The sequence below is a fragment of the Pongo pygmaeus genome, chromosome X, assembly GCF_028885625.2.
Source record: "Pongo pygmaeus isolate AG05252 chromosome X, NHGRI_mPonPyg2-v2.0_pri, whole genome shotgun sequence".
NCBI classification, from domain to species: Eukaryota; Metazoa; Chordata; class Mammalia; order Primates; family Hominidae; genus Pongo; species Pongo pygmaeus.
Genome location: NC_072396.2, coordinates 49,897,015 through 49,918,462, shown reverse-complemented (window position 1 = coordinate 49,918,462; position 21,448 = coordinate 49,897,015). Strand labels below are relative to the sequence as shown.

Sequence of the window (21,448 nt, the reverse complement as noted above, 5' to 3'; positions counted from 1 at the left end):
ATGAACATAGTACAACCGCTCTCGATTGCATGGAACAGGCGGAATACTCCCGGAAGACCAGCTGGGCGGCTGGACTGCGAACAGCGAAAGGGCGGGGTTTCTGGCCCACACCTTCAGGCAATGTAGCTGCCTCTGCCTCATAGTTATGGCTTTGGCTGAGAGAGCACAGCTGGATCGAGGTTGGAGCGCGGTCTAGGGCTCAGATATTACAAATATTGGCCGAGAGAGGGCGCGGTTCCGCAGCTAAAAGCTTGGCCAGGAGACCCTCCGTGCGCCGACTGGCCATCGATGCGCAGGCGCAGAGGACCCAAGGAGCGGCTTAATATTATCTTGCAGACGGATAATTTGAGAAGAGAGGGCGTGGCTCCGAAAGCGGCGCAAACATAGAGGCGTGGTTCAACCAAATCACCCCTCGCCTATTTGTCGCTGCCCCTGAGGGCGTGGTCTGGGTGCAGCTTCTCGGAATGAGGGCGGGCCGAATCGCGTTTTTCCTCCGCGTCGGAGGCGTCGCTTAGGGTGGGCCTTCGAATCGCCGTTCAGCGATTGGCCGCCTCGCTAATGGGTCGTGGCCAGACGGGCCGTCCATCCCCAGTGCGGTCACTTCCTGTGGAGTTTCCCCATCCCTGGGAGGAGGGAGGAGGGGGAAGAAGATGAGGGGGAGGAGGGCGGTCGTCCGGGGTTAGGTTGAGGGGGGGCGTCGGTCCGTTCTGAGCGGGGGATGACTCACAGCCCATCCCATCTCCCCGACGCCGCCCGCCCGCGCAGTGCTAGCTCCATGGCTTAGCGGAGGAGGCGGCGGTGGCGAGCTGGGGGGAGGGGGGACTCTTATTTTGTTAGGGGGACCGGGCCGAGGCCCGACTGGCCTGGCAGGGCTCGCCCGGGGCCGGGCGTCATGTCTCATGCGGCCGAACCAGCTCGGGATGGCGTAGAGGCCAGCGCGGAGGGCCCTCGAGCCGTGTTCGTGCTGTTGGAGGAGCGCAGGCCGACCGACTCGGCTCAGCTGCTCAGGTGCGGGGCCGCCTGGGGCCGGGAGTGCAGACTGGGGCTCCCAGGGGCCTGATCGCGGGGGCCCCGGACTGGGATTGGAGGTCCTCGGCCTAGCCTTGGAGGACGTCGGGGTGCCCGTCTTGGGGGGCACCTAAGGAATCCAGCAGTGGCCTGCTTGGATTGTGGCTTTATTAAAGGAGTCTTGGGAGTGCATTAAGCGGGGTCTGGGTCAGGTTTGGGGAGCCCTTGACTGCGTCTAGAGGGGCCTATTCTGGAGTATCCAGAAACTGGTATAAGATAGCTGAACTTGGCAGACAGGGTCTCTGATTAGAGGCTGAATTCGGGGATTTTCAATCGGACATGAGGGGAATGAATTTGAGGGGACACTGTCAGGTGAGGCACTGGTTTTAAGGGAATCCTAGAATCTTTTTCCCTCAGTGTGGGAGAAGGGGTCCTGAGGGACAGAAGTGCTGTCTTGGGAGCTTGGTGCTTCTCAGTGACTGGTTGCTGTGTTTGGGGATAACATGAATCTGGAGGGATTCGGAGGTATCTCAGATATGCTGCCTGGGACCAGCCTTGTGAGTGCGTGTGAATGAACAAGAGAAGCAACATTCAGCAAGACTTGACCAGAATAATCCTTTCCCCCCTGCCCGCCTACCCAGCTGGGGCAGATCCCAAGGATAGTGGAAAAGCCCTCTTCCCACATCTGTTAAGGGCCTGAATGGGAGACAGACAGCCAGGCAGAGGGTGATGATGTTACCTCTTAGCTCGGAGAAGGCCTCAGACCTTGTTTGGGAACCCAGAGGAGGCTCTTGTTCATGCTGCTACTCGCTCTAGCCTCTCAGCCCTTCCCACTCCCTAGCCCCACACCCCTTTTCTTTTTATCTTCTTTTTGATCTCTGAGCTCCTGGGGGTAATCTTGAATCTGTCCATAGAGCTGGAATGAGTACAGATTGTACCATCCCTGCCTGGGTGGATCCCCTCTGGCCTCTTCTCATCCTTACTTTCATCAGTGGGCTTTGGAGCCCCAGCCCTCCCTGCTCACCCCAGTGCCCATCTCTTCCAACTTCTGTGCAATGGGTGTGTGAGCCCTGGCGGCGTGGGTGGGGGGGGGGGTCTTTGCCTCTTTTGTGCCTGGGATTGTGCTGAGCTCAGTGGCTCGCCCGAGCTTCCTCTTCCCAACTTCCTGGGTGGTTTTAGGGCTCCATCTGAGGGTGAGGAGAGGAAGGAAGACAGATCCTTGGGGAGGGGAGAGGATTCTTGTCAAGTGAAGTCACCAGCAATCTCTCAGCATTCTAAATGTTTAGCTAAATTGAAGGATGCATATTCATCCACGTGTGTGTTAACTGTCCCTTGCTCTCTGGGGCTGAGCAGAGCCTTTCTGTATATCGATTCACCATCTTCTAATTCCTCTGTAACAACCTAGATCATCGCAGTAGTGGACATAGTTAAAGGGAGGGGTGTATATGGCTTCTTATTTTGTGCGCCAGTGGGTGTTAGTGTTGGGGGTGTGTGTGTGTTTTGATCTATCCAAAAAAACAGGAGAAGGCTGGGCAGGCTCCTCCGGTAAGAAAAGAATGCTTGTATAAAGTGGATCAACCACCCAAATTCTCCCTCTTGTAAATCCAGTCTGTGGGAGCGAGGGGAGCCTTTGATATTTCTATTTTATATTTAGGCATGTGTTGGCATCCCATGAACTCTGGCTGGGGCTGGGAGAAACTCATTTGTGAAATGGTAGATCTTTACGTCAAGTGAATTATTCCCAGTTCTCTTTGTGATGCATTCAGTTTGTGTTACGAGGGACTGTTATGCTGAGGGATGCCTCTACTTGCTCTGTGTGTGTGTGTGTGTGTGTGTGTGTGTGTGTGTGTGTGTGTGTGTGCGCGCGTGCGTACACATATACCTGGGCTCACATTCAGCTGTAAAGAAAATAGGGGTTGTCCGGGCGCAGTGGCTCACACCTGTAATCCCAGCACTTTGGGAGGCAGAGGCAAGCGGCTCATGAGGTCAGGAGATCGAGACCATCCTGGCCAACATGGTGAAACCCCATCTCTACTAAAAATACAAAAATTAGCCGGACGTGGTGGTGTGTGCCTGTAATCCCAGCTACTCGGGAGGCTGAGGCGTGAGAATCGCTTGAACCCAGGAGGCAGAGGTTGCAGTGAGCCGAGATCTAGACTCTGTCTCAGAAAAAAAAAAAAAGTAGGGGGGTATGGGGGCTGGGAGAACTCTGAATAGGAAGTCAGGAATCCTTCTATAAAGTGAATTGTTATTCCTAAATTCTGTTTTTCTCAAACCCAGGTTGTTACAGTGTGGGGGTTGGGATGCAGGTGTTCTTATTATTCTGACTCCTAAGGGACTATGAGTAACACAGTGGGGAAGGGAAAGGGGGATGGGGGAAGGAGGTGGGAATTCATGGTGGTGTGGTACCCAGCAAGGTGGCCAAATATGAGGGGCTTGTGCCCTCCTGTTCGTTCTCCCCCTCTCTGTCTCTCTCTTTCTCCATCTCAGGGGAGGGCTGGGGAATAAAGTCCTTCGTTCAATCACTGACCACCACTCCACCTCCCCCTCAGCCTGAACTCTTTGCTTCCGGAATCCGGGATTGTTGCTGACATAGAATTAGAAAACGTCCTTGATCCTGACAGCTTCTACGAGCTCAAAAGCCAACCCTTACCCCTTCGCTCAAGGTATGTATGACTTGTCTATCTGATTCCCCTCCCAATTCCTCAGCCCTCCTCTCCCCTCTTGATGGGCAGAGGCCCTCAGTACCAGCCCAACCCATTCTTTCACCAGCCTGCGTTTTCTAGGTGGTAAAATTAGGGGCCAGAAAGAGCATGTCACACAGGAAAGTAGGTGGCCAAGCTAGGATTCCAGTATCTCTGTCAAGACCTCCTCTGCCTGCCCCCAGCCCACCTGCACACCCATTCATATGCAAGTGTTCCAGCCGGCCTGGAGTGCTCAGAGATAGGGCGTGGCCTGCTTAAACTCCTGTCCCCGGGTGGGCGGGGACATGCCTCTAGCCCCAACTCAGTCCCTTCCCACACTACCAACTCACCCACCCTCAGCCTTTGAGGAGCCCCTGCTGGTCTCTTCTTTCCCCAAGCTTGGAAGTCTAAATGTGCTGAGTCATCGGCCCGGGCTCTGAGAGAGGGGAGGGGAGGTGGAAGAGGGGCAGGAAGAGAGTATTGTGAAATCTCCGAGGTTTTCAAGACTGACTAGCTCCTGGGACCAGAGGCCCAGGCAGGGGAGGAAGAGGAACCTGGGGCTTCTCCTATCACCTGACACCCACCCCCAGGAGCTCAGAGAGCTTCTCTAGCCTCACATTGGGCTTAGGAGCCCTCTGTATCCACATTCTGCTGCCACAGCCTCAATTCTGCTTCTTCTGCTCTCCTGTAAATAGGACAAACCCCCCCTTGCAGAGCTGAACAATAGCATCTCCACTTAATATGTCAACAGGCTCAAATCTAGGCTTCACCATAAGGACCAAAGGCTAAAACTCCCCCACCAGACTGACCTCCAGTGTGTCCCCCATCAGACTGTGACCCCTGAGAGCCACCACCAAGCCTGGTTCCTGTGTCTCTGCTTCTACATTGTGGCCTCGGAAGGCAGAGAACAGGCCTGGTTCCTGTGTCTACTCCATCACGCTAAGACCCTTTAGGCTTGGGATGAGACTTTTAGCTTACCTAAAATATGGCCCCATATTTCCCATTCCACAGCCTCCCAATATCACTGCAGGCCACACCAGCCACCCCAGCTACACTCTCTGCATCGTCTTCTGCAGGGGGCTCCAGGACCCCTGCCATGTCGTCATCTTCTTCATCGAGGGTCTTGCTGCGGCAGCAGCTAATGCGGGCCCAGGCACAGGAGCAGGAGAGGCGTGAGCGTCGGGAACAGGCCGCCGCGGCTCCCTTCCCCAGTCCTGCACCTGCCTCTCCTGCCATCTCTGTGGTTGGCGTCTCTGCTGGGGGCCACACATTGGGCCGTCCACCCCCTGCTCAGGTGCCCAGGGAGGTGCTCAAGGTAAGGTGAGATCCAGAGGCCCTGGGAGGGGGCTCCTGGTGACTGAGGAGTGATCCTAGGAGCTAGGGATGGCCTCGATGCGCTGGCGATTTGGGGGCAAGGTCTTAGGGACTCTAAGGAAGGTCCCTGGTACTGTTTAAATGATCTGTGTTCGTGTCTCATGTGTTTTGGGTTTCTGAGATGATCTTGTGAAATTGCGAGGAGTTCTTGGGGGCCATGAGGATGTCTTGGTGGACCATGGAGGCTCATGAGTGCCCCAAGTGGGCCCTGGCTTTGTAGGAAGAGCTTCATGTGTGTAGGATACATTAGTTCTTTGGCCATTAGGGGGTCTTGGGAAGCATTGTATGGTTCCCAGGTCTATTAGGTGGTGTCAGAGACTAGGTGGGGAATCTTGGGGACTGTGACAGGGTTTTCCAGAAACTACGAGGGATCCTGTCAGTCATGGGTGGATCTTGGCAGCTGTGAAGGATTTCTGAGAAAGAGAGTTTGGGTCCTGGGGGAGACTCGCCAATATTTTTGGGGTGTTCTCAGATTCTGGGCCCAGCTTGTCTGCCTGAGTCTAGGCACCAGTGAGTTAGGAGGGTCAGGCTGGGGCTCAGAATTCACCCCTTTGAGTCCTGTTCTGCCTTGTCCCCTCCCTTTCCTTGTCTACCTTATTTCACAGGTGCAGACCCACCTGGAGAACCCAACACGCTACCACCTGCAGCAGGCGCGCCGGCAGCAGGTTAAACAGTACCTGTCTACCACACTCGGGCCCAAGCTGGCTTCCCAGGCCCTCACCCCACCGCCGGGGCCCGCAAGTGCCCAGCCACTGCCTGCCCCCGAGGCTGCCCACACTACCGGCCCCACAGGCAGTGCACCCAACAGCCCCATGGCGCTGCTTACCATCGGGTCCAGCTCAGAGAAGGAGGTAAGAGGCTACAGCCAAACCTCCCCCCACATTCCCCTCCCAAATTCTTCTAAACCTGTATAATATTTACTTCTTCCCCTAGATTGATGATGTCATTGATGAGATCATCAGCCTGGAGTCCAGTTACAATGATGAAATGCTCAGCTATCTGCCCGGAGGCACCACAGGACTGCAGCTCCCCAGCACGGTGAGGCCCTGAGATCGGAGGTTGGTCTGAAAATTAGGGCATTTCTGTATCACCAAGACCATACTCAGGCTGGCTGTGTGTATATGAGACCCTTGCCTTGATTATGGTAAGATAGAGAGGGAGGCCTTATGACGAGAACAGGGTATATCAATGCCCTTGGACCTTGTTGGACTGTGTTGAGAGGTGGACCATGTAGACTGTGAGAGATACAGGTGGGGAGTTCACTGAGACAGTAGGGCATATCAGGCATATCAAGGTGCTTGGGCTTTGCTGTGAGAAGTACCAAGAGATGATAATCTTTTTTTTTTTTTTTGAGACGGAGTCTCGCTCTGTCACCCAGGCTGGAGTGCAGTGGCGCGATCTCGGCTCACTGCAACCTCTGCCTCCCAGGTCCAAGCGATTCTCCTACCTCAGCCTCCTGAGTAGCTAGGATTATAGGCACGTGCCACCACACCCAGCTAATTTTTGTATTTTTAGTAGAGACGGGGTTTCATCATGTTGGTCAGGCGGGTCTTGAACTCCTGACTTCGTGATCTGCCCACCTCAGCCTCCCAAAGTACTGGGATTACAGGTGTGAGCCACCGTGCCCGGCCCAGATGAGAATCTTATAGCAACTTGAATGTACCAAGGGATTCAGGTCATTGGGACGTATACACCAGACCATGTAATGATTGGAGCATTTTGTTTTATTTTATTTTTACCTTTTTTTTCTTTTAAGACAGAGTCTCACTCTGTCGCCCTGGCTGGAGTGCAGCGGTGCAATCTCGGCTCACTGCAACCTCTGCCTGCTGGGTTCAAGCGATTTTCGTGCCTCAGCCTCTCACGTAGCTGGGATTACAGGTGTACGCTACTACGCTTGGCTAATTTTTGTATTTTTAGTAGAGACCGGGTTTCACCCTGTGAGCCAGGCTGGTCTTGAACTCCTGACTTCAAGTGATCCACCTGCCTTGGCCTCCCAAAGTGTTGGAATTACAGGTGTGAGCCACCACGCCCGGCCTTGAAGCATAACAAAAGTCTTCAAACTTGCTGTGGGTTATAACAAGTAGTTGGATCTCGTAGTGATTGGAACATACCAAGTGAACTGTGCCAGGAGGCAGAGTCCTTCTAGTCAGTAGATAAAACTTTCTAGAGCAAGGAATATACCATTGTAACATTCTGGTTTTGAACACTCCAAGAGTCTCGTAACTTGCTTTATTATATTTATTTATTTATTTTTTGAGACAAAGTCTTGCTCTGTCACCCAGGCTGGAGCGCAATGGTGCTATCTCGGCTCACTGGAACCTCCGCCTACCAAGTTCAAGCGATTCTCTTGCCTCAGCCTCCTGAGTAACTGGGACTACAGGCGCGTGCCCCCATGCCCGGCTAATTTTTGTATTTTTAGTAGAGACAGGGTTTCACCGTGTTACCCAGGATGGTCTCAATCTCCTGACTTTGTGATCTGCCTGCCTCAGCCTCCCAAAGTGCTGGAATTACAGGCATGAGCCACCATGCCTGGCCTAACTTGCTTTATTTATTTATTTATTTAATTTTTTTTTTTTTAAGATGGAGTTTCGCTCTCCTTGTCCAGGCTGGAATGCAATGGTGCGATATCTGCTCATTGCACCCTCTGTCTCCTGGGTTCAAGCCTCCTGGGTTCTCCTGCCTCAGCATCCCAAGTAGCCGAGATTACAGGTGCCCGCCAGCACACCTGGCTAATTTTTGTATTTTAGTAGAGACGGGGTTTCACTATGTTGGTCAGGCTGGTCTCGAACTCCTGACCTCAGGTGATCCTGAGCCTCAGCCTCCCAAAGTTCTCGGATTACAGGCTTGAGCCACTGCGCCCGGCCTATTTATTTATTTTTGAGACAGGGTCTTGCTCATGTCACCCAGGCTGGAGTGCAGTGGTGTAATCCTGGCTCACTGCAGCCTCCACCTTCTGGGCTCAAGTGATCCTCCCACCTCAGCCTCCCAAGTAGCTGGGACCATAGGCTTGTGTCACCATGCCTGGCTAATTTTTTGTATTTTTAGTAGAGACAGGGTCTCACTGTGTTGCCCAGGCTGGTCTCGAACTCCTGAGCTCAAGCCATGCACCCACCTCAGCCTCCCAAAGTGCTGGGATTACAGACATAGCCACCATGCCTGGTCTCATAACTTGCTTTAGAGCATACCAAGTGGCTGTAGTTTTGCTTTTTTCCAACTTATCAATAGGATGGAAGCATGTATAAAAATGGGACTAATTTATCAGAACTTTTTATTGATTTGGACACAGCTAGAGATTGGGACCTTATATCCACCAGATTGGAAGTGGGTTCAAGAGATTAAAGCTCAGCCAGGTGTGGTGGCTCACACCTGTAATCCCAGCACTTTGGGAGGCCGAGGCAGGCAGATCACAAGGTCAGGAGATCGAGACCATCCTGGCTAACACAGTGAAACCCCGTCTCTACTAAAAATACGAAAAAATTAGCCGGGCGTGGTGGCGAGTGCCTGTAGTCCCAGCTACTTGGGAGGCTGAGGCAGGAGAATGGCGTGAACCTGGGAGGCAGAGCTTGCAGTGAGCCGAGATTGCGCCACTACCCTCCAGCCTGGGTGACAGAATGATACTCCGTCTCAAAAAAAAAAAAAAAAAAGAGATTAAAACTCATGAAGAAGTGGGATTTGGATATACTTTATTTGTATGTATTTATTTATTTATTTATTTTGAGATGGAGTCTCGCTCTGTTGCCCAGGCTGGAGTGCAGTGGCGTGACCTCGGCTCACTGCAACCTCCACCTCCTGGGTTCAAGCAACTCTCCTGTTTCAGCCTCTCAAGTAGCTGGGACTACAAGTGCAGGCCCCCATGCTCGGCTAATTTTTTTTGTTGTTTTGTATTTTTAGTAGAGATGGAGTTTCACCATGTTGGCCAGGCTGGTCACGAACTCCTGACCTGAAGTGATCCGCCCACCTCGGCCTCCCAAAGTGCTGGGATTACAGGCGTGAGCCACTGCACCTGGCCCTGGGTATACTTCAGATTGGCATGCTCCTCTGGAGTATATCCAGAAAAATGTGAAGGAGAGGAAAAAAAAAAAAAAACTAGGCTGACATAAAGCAGTGCTAATTGAATAGTTGGATAAGAATCTCCTGAGAGAACAGAATGTGCAGGAAGATACTGGAGTCAGGACCTTGGTCCACAGCAACAGGAGACCCTGATGTGGAAGATGGTACAACTTGATCAGAGTGGAAGATGGTACAACTTGATCAGAGTGAAAGACTGGAGATTAGGTTGGAATTCTCCAGAAGGCCAGATTTTGGATAGAATGTTATCATGACAATTTACCAAGGTCGGAGAAGATTGGGTTGGAGTGTTCCAAGAATGCTGGATTGGAATGTTGTGCTGGGAGGAGCTAACGGACTGGAATGTCCCATCAGAGCCCACAAAGACCTGAGAAGGGTGGTTTTCCAGCATTTCTTCTCAGAGCCAGCCCCGGGGTTTGGGAGAGGGGCTTTAGAGGTCACTGAGGGATATGAGGGACTGGAGGAAGCGATAAGCAGGCCAGGCAGGCTCCAGTCTCCCAGCGAAGCAAGGTAGGTCCGGTTTGCTCTGTCCTCCCTGTTTGGTCGCCATGTGAATTTGCCTTGAAGGAGAAGCAAGGGTTCTGGTGCTGAGTCAGCCAGTCCTTGCATTAGAGGGTGCCCCATCTTTGGGATATGTGGAAGCTCAGGAACCTGGTTCTGAGGAGGAGCCAAGCCTGGGGTTTGTTCCCAACTGGTGGTTCTCTGCCCTCTCTGCCCCCAGCTACCTGTGTCAGGGAATCTGCTTGATGTGTACAGTAGTCAAGGCGTGGCCACACCAGCCATCACTGTCAGCAACTCCTGCCCAGCTGAGCTGCCCAACATCAAACGGGAGATCTCTGGTAGGTGATAGGGTCTTGGCCCCATGGCCCTACACTTTACCCCAGGTGAGCCCTGTGCCTACCAGGTCTAGAGATGGGCCTGATTCTGAGGGGAATGGTTTGGACATATGGAAATGGGGGCTGTTTGTCCCCTTTCCCCATATGGCTTGTGGTCTTGCTTTCACCCCACTTCTCACTTCCTCTCATCTTGGATTTAACAACCAGCCTATCACCATGGTTTAAAATAGTAAAAAGAAGGCACTTTTTAAAAAAGGCATTTCCCCTGCTTTTGGCTACCAAACCCTACCTTAGCATCTGCGTGTGTTTCTTGCCTTCCTGTGCCCAGAGGCCCTGATCACTCTACTCTTTTCCAGAGACCGAGGCAAAGGCCCTTTTGAAGGAACGGCAGAAGAAAGACAATCACAACCTAAGTAAGCCAGAGAGCGTGTGCATTGCCCGGGTGCTCTGCAGGCCTGCCTCACCCCAAGTCCTGGGCCCCCATGGGGAACTCCTTCCCTGCAACAGCCTCCCAACTCCCTACTTTCTGTCTCTTCCATTTTTGGCTAATTGACAACTCTTTCTCCCACTCTTTCTTCCTCTCCTCCCCTCTCCAAAGTTGAGCGTCGCAGGCGATTCAACATTAACGACAGGATCAAGGAACTGGGCACTCTCATCCCTAAGTCCAGTGACCCGTGAGTCTGGGCTGGGACCCTCAGGCCAGCGGGAGGTGGGGCAGGCGTCCCATGCTACTAAAATTGTGCCTTGGTGGGCTCACCAGGCAGTCTCGGCCCAGGCATTTCTCCTCTGTCTGGTTCTTTCTCAGCCTGAGCAGGGTTGCAGACCCTCACTGTGTCAGCACCTAAAATGTTAGGCACATAATGTTATGGTCTGTGTGCCCCATCTGGTCCCTGTAGGATATATGCACCTACTTTTCTGTTCACTTAGTACTTCCTTTTTTTTTTTCTTTTTTTTGAGATGGAGTCTCACGCTGTCACCCAGGCTGGAGTGCAGTGGTGCAATGGTACTTCCTTTATTTACTCAAGATTTATTTATTGGCCGGGTGTGGTGGCTCATGCCTATAATCCCAGCACTTTGGGAGGCCAAGGCAGGTGGATCACCTAAGGTCAGGAGTTTCAGACTAGCCTGGCCAACATGATGAAACCCCGTCTCTACTCAAAAATACAAAAATTAGCTGGGTGCAGTGGCTCACACCTGTAATCCTGGCACTTTGGGAGGCCAAGGTAGGCAGATCACGAGGTCAGGAGTTGAAGGCCAACATGGTGAAACCCTGCCTCCACTAAAAATACAAAAAATTTAGCTGGGCGTGGTGGCACGCACCTGTAATCCCTGCTACTCAGGATGCTGAGGCAGGAGAATCACTTGAACCCGGGAGGCGGAGGTTGCAGTGAGCCAATATGGTGCCACTGCACTCCAGCCTGGGTGACAGAGCAAGACTTTGTCTCAAAAAAAAAAAAAAAAAAAGATGGCCGGGCGCAGTGGCTCACGCCTGTAATCCCAGCACTTTGGGAGGCCGAGGCGGGTGGATCACGAGGTCAGGAGATCGAGACCATCCTGGCCAACATGGTGAAACCCCATTTCTATTAAAAACACAAAAATTAGCGGGGCGTGGTGGTGGGCACCTGTAATCCCAGCACTTGGGGAGGCTGAGACGGGTGGATCACCTGAGGTCAGGAGTTTGAGACCAGCCTGGCCAACATGGTGAAACCCCATCTCTACAAAAAATACAAAAAAAATTAGCCAGGCATGGTGGCGTAGGCCTGTAATCTCAGCTACTCAGAAGGCTGAGGCAGGAGAATCGCTTGAACCCAAGAAGTGGAGGTTGTAGTGAGCCGAGATTGTGCCACTGCACTCCAGCCTGGGTGACAGAGCGAGACTCCATCCCCCACCCCCCCACCCCCCCAAAAAAAAAGGAAAAGAGAAAGATTTATTTATTGAGCCTCTGGTTTGTGCCAGGTACCATATTAGGCCCTAAAGATACCAGAGGGAACAAAACAGACCTCATGAAACTGATGTTTTAGTGGGTGCAGGCAAATAGTAAATAAGTAAACATCCATGAGATCCATTATGATGAGTGTTATGAGAAGAATAAAGACTGGAAGGAAAATGGGAGAATGTTGGGGAGGGTTAGTTTGGGGTAAGGAAGGTGAGGACAGGGCAGGCCCCAACTGACAAGGAAACGTTTGAATAAAGAGCCTAAGGAGGCAAGGCGGGGAGCCGCATGGGTGTCTGGGGGTAAGAGTATTCAAGGCAGAGGGCACGGCTGGGATTGATGCCCTGAGATGGGAATGGTTTTCCATATTCTAGGAGCACTGAGAGACCAATGTGGCTGTAGTGAGATCAATCGGAGGGACATAGGGAAGAGAGGAATCCTAAGGGGTCAGGTCAGAGACGGCTTCCAGCATTTGGAGTGTGATGGGGCACCATTGTAAGATTCTAGGCGGGAAGTTTTCCTCTGGGTACTCCATACCTTTGAAAGACCCCAGCCTCAAGTTCTAAGCATGTGGTGGGAGGCTCCCACCTGGTGCAATCCCCGCCTCAGCTCCTGAGAAACCCCTCATGTGGCATTTCCTGCTTGCCTCCCACTTGGGCCCCACAGGGAGATGCGCTGGAACAAGGGCACCATCCTGAAGGCCTCTGTGGATTATATCCGCAAGCTGCAGAAGGAGCAGCAGCGCTCCAAAGACCTGGAGAGCCGGCAGCGATCCCTGGAGCAGGCCAACCGCAGCCTGCAGCTCCGAATTCAGGTTTGAAAAGAGGAGATGGTGGTGGGGGAAGAGGGGGAGAGCTTCCTGCAGGTGGAGGCAGAGAGAGAGCAGGCCAGGGTTTCCCTTCCTGGCATACTTGGGGGATCCCCGGACTTCCCAGCTCACACGATGATGATAGTGATAATGATAAATAATAATCATAATATTAAGAAGGATAATAATATTGCTAACGTACATAGCATTTATCTTGTGCTCTGTACTGTGACAAGAGCTTTATGTCCACTAACTTATTCAATCCTCAGAATTCTATGAGATAGGGGCCATTATTTTATTTATTTATTTATTTATTTTTGAGATGGAGTTTCGCTCTTGTTGCCCAGGCTGGAGTGCAATGGCGCAATCTCGGCTCACCGCAACCTCCGCCTCCTGGGTTCAAGCAATTCTCCTGTCTCAGCCTCCTGAGTAGCTAGGATTATAGGCATGCACCATCACACCCAGCTAATTTTTGTATTTTTAGTAGAGACGGGGTTTCTCCATGTTGGTCAAGCTGGTCTCGAACTCCCGACCTCAGGTGATCCACCTGCCTCGGCCTCCCAAAGTGATTACAGGCGTGAACCACTGCGCCCAGCCTAGGGGCCATTATTATATACCCACTTTACAGTTTGCGATTCTGAAGCTTCAGAGATGTTAAGCACCTTGCCTAAAGTTTTGCAACTAGTGAGTAGCAGAAGCTGAATTCCAACCCAGGGAACCTACCCTTTTCAAACTTTACACTCCTCTGCCTCTCAGGGACTCTGAACCCTACTTATCCTGCACCCAACCCCTATTTTTTACAGGAACTAGAACTGCAGGCCCAGATCCATGGCCTGCCGGTACCTCCCACTCCAGGGCTGCTCTCCCTGGCCACGACTTCGGCTTCTGACAGCCTCAAGCCAGAGCAGCTGGACATTGAGGAGGAGGGCAGGCCAGGCGCAGCAACGTTCCATGTAGGGGGGGGACCTGCCCAGAATGCTCCCCATCAGCAGCCCCCCGCACCGCCCTCAGATGCCCTTCTGGACCTGCACTTTCCCAGCGACCACCTGGGGGACCTGGGAGACCCCTTCCACCTGGGGCTGGAGGACATTCTGATGGAGGAGGAGGAGGGGGTGGTGGGAGGACTGTCAGGGGGTGCCCTGTCCCCACTGCGGGCTGCCTCCGATCCCTTGCTCTCTTCAGTGTCCCCTGCTGTCTCCAAGGCCAGCAGCCGCCGCAGCAGCTTCAGCATGGAGGAGGAGTCCTGATCAGGCCTCACCCCTCCCCTGGGACTTCCCCACCCAGGAAAGGAGGACCAGTCAGGATGAGGCCCCGCCTTTTCCCCCACCCTCCCATGAGACTGCCCTGCCCAGGTATTCTGGGGGAAGAGGAGATGTGATCAGGCCCCACCCCTGTAATCAGGCAAGGAGGAGGAGTCAGATGAGGCCCTGCACCTTCCCCAAAGGAACCGCCCAGTGCAGGTATTTCAGAAGGAGAAGGCTGGAGAAGGACATGAGATCAGGGCCTGCCCCCTGGGGATCACAGCCTCACCCCTGTCCCCGTGGGACTCATCCTTGCCCAGGTGAGGGAAGGAGACAGGATGAGGTCTCGCCCCTGTCCCCTAGGGACTGTCCTAGCCAGGTCTCCTGGGAAAGGGAGATGTCAGGATGTTGCTCCATCCTTTGTCTTGGAACCACCAGTCTAGTCCATCCTGGCACAGAAGAGGAGTCAAGTAATAGAGGTCCCAGCCCTGGGGGTTTAAGCTCTGCCCCTTCCCCATGAACCCTGCCCTGCTCTGCCCACGCAAGGAACAGAAGCGAGGATGAGACCTGGCCCCTTCCCCTGGGAACTCTCCTGGCCTTCTAGGAATGGAGGAGCCAGGCCCCACCCCTTCCCTATAGGAACAGCCCAGCACAGGCGTTTCAGGTGTGGAAGAATCAGTAGGACCAGGCCACCGCTAGTGCTTGTGGAGATCACAGCCCCACTCTTGTCCCTCAGCAACATCCCATCTAAGCATTCCACACTGCAGGGAGGAGTGGTACTTAAGCTCCCCTACCTTAACCTGGGACCAACCTGACCTGACCTAGGAGGGCTCTGAGCCAACCTTGCTTTTGGGAAAAGGGACAGATTATGAAATTTCATGGATGAATTTTCCAGACCTATATCTGGAGTGAGAGGCCCCCACCCTTGGGCAGAGTCCTGCCTTCTTCCTTGAGGGGCAGTTTGGGAAGGTGATGGGTATTAGTAGGGGACTGAGTTCAGGTTACCAGAACCAGTACCTCAGTATTCTTTTTCAACATGTAGGGCAAGAGGATGAAGGAAGGGGCTATCCTGGGAGCTCCCCAGCCCAGGAAAAACTGGAAGCCTTCCCCCAGCAAGGCAGAGGCTTGGAGGAGGGTTGTAAAACATATTGTACCCCCTCATTTGTTTATCTGATTTTTTTATTGCTCCGCATACTGAGAATCTAGGCCACCCCAACCTCTGTTCCCCACCCAGTTCTTCATTTGGAGGAATCACCCCATTTCAGAGTTATCAAGAGACAGTCCCCCTTCCATTCCCACCCCTCATACCTACACCCAAAGTTGTCAGCTTTGGATTGCTGGGGCCAGGCCCCAGGGAGGGTATACTGAGGGGTCTATAGGTTTGTGATTAAAATAATAAAAGCTAGGCGTGTTTGATGCGCTTTTAACTTTGGCAAAGAGTCTCCTGTCCTTGTTTTTCACTGTGCAGTGAACATAGCCCATGCAGGCCAAGAGGGATAAAAGTCCTTGGGAGAAACAGATTCCAGAAGGATGGATAAAAGAATTTAGAAAGGAAGAGGGCATGGAGGAAGACAATATGCAAACAAAAGACATTAGTACTTTTAAAGACCAATCACCAGGCACAATTTTAACTGCTGCAAGTGTTTCATCTAATTTATTTCTCTAAAGGGATGTTAGTCAGAACATGCTGCTTCTTACTTCCATTTGGTCTTTGAAGAAGCTGAGGAATAGAATTGAACTGTTCTGAAGATATGCAAGCCTGTAAATGGGTGAGGCGGTAAAACAGTAAAGTCAGGTGAGTGAGGGCTCGATTGAAAAATGCCACTGAGGGCAGAGGGGGAAAGAAGCTTTTCTTGCAAATCCACTTTTGAAACTGATAAAGAAGTCTATGAGGATATTTCCTGGCAGACAACAGAGGTATTTAAGATGGTGGAAAGGGCAAAGACAAATATCTGAAAGGCAGAGGAACAGGCAACCAACTGAATTTTGGAACAGATGTTGAGATTTTGGGAGAATTTAAAGGAACACAAGTATCTTGAAGGCTGGGAAAAAGTATTTTCCCGCAATTTCTCAACCAGACACTGACTCCTAGAACAAGCATCAGGCCTGGTCCCTCCATTTCCCCCACCAGACTGTGACATCTGAGGGCTGGAACTGGGCTTGGTCACCGTGACTCCCCTAGACTGTGACCACCATACTTGATATCTCTTTTTTTTTTTTGAGACAGAGTCTCGCCCTGTCACCCAGGCTGGAGTGCAGTGGCATGATCTTGGCTCACTGCAACGTCTGCCTCCCAGGTTCAGGTAATTATCCTGTCTCAACCTCTCTAGCTGGGATTACAGGCGCCTGCCACCATACCCAGCTAATTTTTTGTGTTTTTAGTAGAGACGGGGTTTCACCATGATGGCCAGGCTGGTTTCGAACTCCTGACCTCAAGTGATCCGCCTGCCTCGGCCTCCCAAAGTGCTGGGATTAGAGATGTGAGCCACCACACCCGACCCTTGCTAGGTCTTTCTAACCTATCACACTGCTACCCCTCCAAGCCTGGTTGCTGAATCTCTGTAACCAGACTGATGGCTCCCTAATAACCTTTATTTTTTCTCCTCAACTTTGCTATACTCTTTTTTTTTTTTTTGAAACGGAGTCTCACCCTGTTACCCAGACTGGAGTGCAGTGGCACGATCTCTGCTAACTGCAACCTCTGCCTCCCAGGTTCAAGCGATTCACGTGCCTCAGCCTCCCAAGTACCTGGGATTACAGACACGCAACCATGCCCAGCTAATTTTTGTATTTTTAGTAGAGACAGGGTCTCACCATGTTGCCCCGGCTAGTCTCAAACTCCTGGCCTCAAGTGATACACCTGCCGTGGCCTCCCAAAGTGGGATTACAAGCGTAAACCACCATACCTGGCACTATACTTTCTTATTTTATTTATTTATTTATTTATTTATTTTGAAACAGGGTTTCCCTCTGTCACCCAGGCTGGGGTGCAACGGCGTGATCTCAGCTCACTGCAACCTCCGCTTCCCGGGTTCAAGCGATTCTCCTGCCTCAGCCTCCTGAGTACCTGGGATTACAGGCATGTGCCACCATGCCTGGCAAATTTTAGGTACTTTTCTTTTTTTTTATATGGAGTCTCACTCTTGCCCAGGCTGGAGTGCAGTGGCACGGTCTCGGCTCACTGCAACCTCCATCTCCCAGGCTCAAGCAATTCTCCTGCCTCAGCCTCCCGAGTAGTTGGGATTACAGGCACCTGCCACTGCGCCTGGCTAATTTTTGTATTTTTATTAGAGACAGGATTTCACCATGTTGGTCAGGCTGGTCTCAAACTCCTGACCTCATGATCTGCCCACTTCGGCCTCCCAAAGTGCTGGAATTACAGGGGTGAGCCACTATGCCCGGCCTTTTTTTTTTTTTTTTTTTTTTTTTTTTTAAAGACAGAGTCTCGCTCTGTCGTCCAGGCTGAAGCGCAATGGTGCGATCTCGGCTCACTGCAACCTCTGCCTCCCAGGTTCAAGTGATTCTCCTGCCTCAGCCTCACGAGTAGCTGGGATTACAGACACATGCCACTACTGCTCAGCTAATTTTTGTATTTTTAGTAGAGATGGGGTTTCACCATGTTGGCCAGGCTGGTCTTGAACTGACCTCAAATGATCCTCCTGCCTTGGCCTCCCAAATTGCTGGGATTACAGACGTGAGCCACGGCCCCTGGCCCAATTTTTTGTACCTTTAGCAGAGACCGGGTTTCACCATGTTGGTCAGGCTGGTCTCACACTCCTGACCTTAGATGATTCGCCCGCCTTGGCCTCCCAAATTGTTGGGATTACAGCGTGAGCCACTGTGCCTGGCCTCTTCTTTATTTTTTAAACGTAACATGTAATGCTCAGAGGTTTTTTTTGGTGGGGGTGGGGGTACAGGGTCTCCACTCTCACCCAAACTGGAGTGCAGTGGCATGATCTTGGCTCACCACAACCTCCACCTCCCAGGTTCAAGCGATTCTCCTGCCTCAGCCTCCCGAGTAGCTGGGATTACAGACACATGCCACTACTGCCTGGCTAATTTTTGTATTTTTAGTAGAGATGGGTTTTCACCATGTTGGCCAGGCTGGTCTTGAATTCCTGATCTCAAATGATCCAACCGCCTCGGCCTCCCAAAGTGCTGGGATTACAGATGTGAGCCACTGCACCTGGCCTCCCAGAGGTGTGTTTTTTTGTTTTTGTTTGAGGCGAAGTCTCACTCTGTCGCCCAGGCTGGAGTGCAGTGGTGAGATCTTGGCTCACTGCAACCTCCGGCTCCTGGGTTCAAGCCATTCTCCTGCCCAGCCTCCCAAGTAGCTGGGACTACAGGCGCACGCCACCACGCCCAGCTAATTTTTTTGTATTTTTAGTAGAGATGGGGTTTCACCATGTTAGCCAGGATGGTCTTGATCTTCTGACCTCGTGATCCACCCGCCTAAGCCTCCCAAAGTGCTGGGATTACAGGCGTGAGCCACCGTACCTGGCCTCCCAGAGGTTTTTTAACAGTTTTTCTGAAATAATTTTAGATTTACAGAAGAGTTGCATCACCATTAGTGAGCTTTCATACCTGTCACCCACCTCCCCCTAATGTTAACATTCTACATAACCATGGCACATTTATCAGTGCTGAGAAAATAACATTGGGCCGGGCGCGGTGGCTCATGCCTGTAATCCCAGCACTTTGGGAGGCTGAGGCAGGCGGATCATGAGGTCAGGAGATCGAAACCATCCTGGCTAACAGGTTGAAACCCCGTCTCTACTAAAAATACAAAAAATTAGCTGGGCGTGGTGGCGGGCACCTGTAGTCCCAGCTACTCGGGAGGCTAAGGCAGGAGAATGGCATGAACCCGGGAGGCTGGCAGCCGAGATTGCACCACTGCACTCCAGCCTGGGCAACAGAGCGAGACTCCGTCTCAGAAAAAAATAAAAAATAAAAAAAAATAAGATTGGTAGAGTACTATTAACTCAACTTCAGACTTTATTTGGATTTCACTGGCTTTTCCACTAACGACTTTTCTGTGCTAGGATCCAAGTAAGGATGCTGTACTACTTATTCCTGTGAAACAAATGACCACAATCTTAGTGGCTCCAAACAATACACATAAATTATCTCTCAGGTTTTGCGAGTCAGGAATCCAGGCTGGGCTCAGCTGGGTCCTCAGCTTCAGCCTCTCTCACTAAGGCACAATCAAGGAAGGAGTCGGGCAGGATTGAGGACTTCTCTGAACTTGCGACCGGGGAAGGATCTGCTCCGTGCTCCCATATTTGTTGGCAGGATCCAGTTCTCTGCAGCCTGTTGGACAGAGGGCCCCAGTTCCTTGCTGGCTGTTAGCCAGAGGTACCCACCATCCACACCGTGTGTGCCTTTCCACGCAGTGGCTCACAGCATGGTAGTTTGCTTCATCCAAGCCAGCGAGAGAAAGAGTTGGCTAGCAAAACAGAGGTCACATCTCTTGTGATCTAATTATGGAAGTGATATCCCCTCAAGGTTGAGGCATTCTGTTGCTTGGAAACAAGTTACTGAAGGGGAGGGGATTACACAAGACCAAGAATATAGCAGGCAGGGAGCACTGGTTGAGGGCATCTCAGAAGGCACCTACCACAGAAACTATGTTGTACTAAGTGGTCCTATCTTCTTGGTTTTTGCAGACAGTTTCTCAATCTGTCCACTGAGAAGTCCTACAAATCATGCTATCCCAGAAACAATGAGCACATCTAGTGGCCAGATCTTGGTTTCTTTTTTGTTGTTGTTGTTGAGACAGAGTTTTACCCTTGTCACCCAGGCTGGAGTGCAATGGCGCAATCTTGGCTCACTGCAACCTCCGCCTCCTGGGTTCAAGCGATTCTCCTGCCTCAGCCTCCTGAGTAGCTGGAACTACAGGCGCTGGCCACCATGCCTGACTACTTTTTGTATTTTTAGTAGAGACAGGGTTTCGCTGTGTTGGCCAGGCTGGTCTTGAACTCCTGACCTCAGGTGATCTGCCCATCTTGGCCTCGCAAAGTGCTGGGATTACAGGTCTGAGCCACTGCGCCTGGCCTGGACCTTGGTTTCTAAATGCCATTCTCCAATAAAAGAAACTAGGGCTCCTGGAAAAATGGCTGATTTTCAGTCTGGGGTGGAGAGAAATACAAGATAAGCCTGGAGCATCCTGTAGTGACAGAAAGTAAGGAAATGCCTAAAAACAATGATGGAGGCCAGGCGCGATGGCTCACACCTGTAATCCCAGCACTTTGGGAGGCCAAGACGGGTGGATCACCCGGGGTCAGGAGTTTCAGACCAGCCTGGCCAACATGGTGAAACCCCGTCTCTACTAAAAATACAAAACATTAGCCGGGCGTGGTGGGGGGCACCTGTAATCCCAGCTACTCAGGAGGCTGAGTCAGGAGAATTGCTTGAACCTGGGAGGCGGAGGTTGCAGTGAGCCGAGATCATGCCATTGCACTCCAGCCTGGGCAACAAGAGCGAAACTCCATCTCAAAAAAAAAAACCAAACAAACAAACAAAAAAGCAATGATTGCAGCATGTCATAAGATACAGAAGCCAACCTGAAAGAGCTCCTGGTCAGGTGCAGTGGCTCACGTCTGTAATCTCAGCACTTTGGGAGGCCAAGGTGGGCAGATCATGAGGTCAAGAGATCAAGACCATCCTGGCCAACATGGTGAAACCCTGCCTCTACTAAATATACACAAATTAGCTGGGTGTTGTGGCACGCGCCTGTAGTCCTAGCTACTCGGGAGGCTGAGGCAGGAGAATCGCTTCAACGTGGGAGGCGGAGGTTGCAGTGAGCGGAGATCTTGCCACTGCACTCCAGCCTGGCAACAGAGCGAGACTCCGTCTCGAAAAAAAAGAAAAACAACTCCCAATGGCCAAAGCTGGAACAATTTGAGCAAGAATAACAGAAAGGGTAATATTAGATTATAGTTCAAAAAATGAACATCCATGATTCCATACTTATTTATATAAGTGATATGACTGAATAAATAAATGCTGAGAGCCAGACGAGGTGGTGTGTGCCTGTAGTCCCAGATACTTGGGAGGCTGAGGCGGGAGAATGGCTTGAGCTCAAGAGTTTGAGGCTGTAATGCACCATGATCACTCCTGTGAATAGCCCCTGAACTCTAGCCTGGATGACACCAGGAGATGCTGTCTCTAATAAATACATGAATGGTGGAGAAGGGTCAACTCTTTCTTACACAAGAATTCCAAATAATAAATACAGAAGGAATGAGGGAAGTAGAAAATTCCCATTAGAATACCACAGTAATAATTGCTGCAGACAAGATCCACTAAATGCTAAAACTAGCGGGCAAAACTTTAAGGTGAAACACAGTTGCACATCCTTAAAGTATCACCTTCAGGCTGGGCGCAGCAGCTTACGCCTGTAATCCCAACATATTGAAAGGCTGAGGTGGGAGGATCGCTTAAGCTGAGGAGTTCAAGACCAGCCTAAGCAACATGGTGAAACCACATGTCAAAAA

The 21,448-nt window shown here is 51.6% G+C and overlaps 1 protein-coding gene across 1 annotated transcript; it reads left to right on the top strand.

The window, feature by feature from the left end:
- Window positions 1-453: 453 nt before the first annotated feature.
- Window positions 454-15,389, top strand: TFE3 (transcription factor binding to IGHM enhancer 3). The gene is made up of 10 exons (XM_054472172.2): window positions 454-1,008; window positions 3,561-3,674; window positions 4,704-5,007; window positions 5,672-5,917; window positions 6,000-6,104; window positions 9,856-9,973; window positions 10,327-10,383; window positions 10,569-10,644; window positions 12,570-12,717; window positions 13,515-15,389. Exons 1-10 carry the CDS (start codon window positions 893-895, stop codon window positions 13,956-13,958), a joined length of 1,728 nt encoding a protein of 575 aa, XP_054328147.1. The 5' UTR covers window positions 454-892; the 3' UTR covers window positions 13,959-15,389.
- Window positions 15,390-21,448: the final 6,059 nt, after the last annotated feature.

Bases quoted from the DNA above. Each gene is read 5' to 3' on its own strand.
- TFE3 (XM_054472172.2), top strand. From the start codon at position 893: ATGTCTCATGCGGCCGAACCAGCTCGGGATGGCGTAGAGGCCAGCGCG. The intron at 6,105-9,855 runs GTGAGGCCCTGA...CTCTGCCCCCAG, and splicing joins GACTGCAGCTCCCCAGCACG to CTACCTGTGTCAGGGAATCT. The intron at 9,974-10,326 runs GTAGGTGATAGG...ACTCTTTTCCAG, and splicing joins CATCAAACGGGAGATCTCTG to AGACCGAGGCAAAGGCCCTT.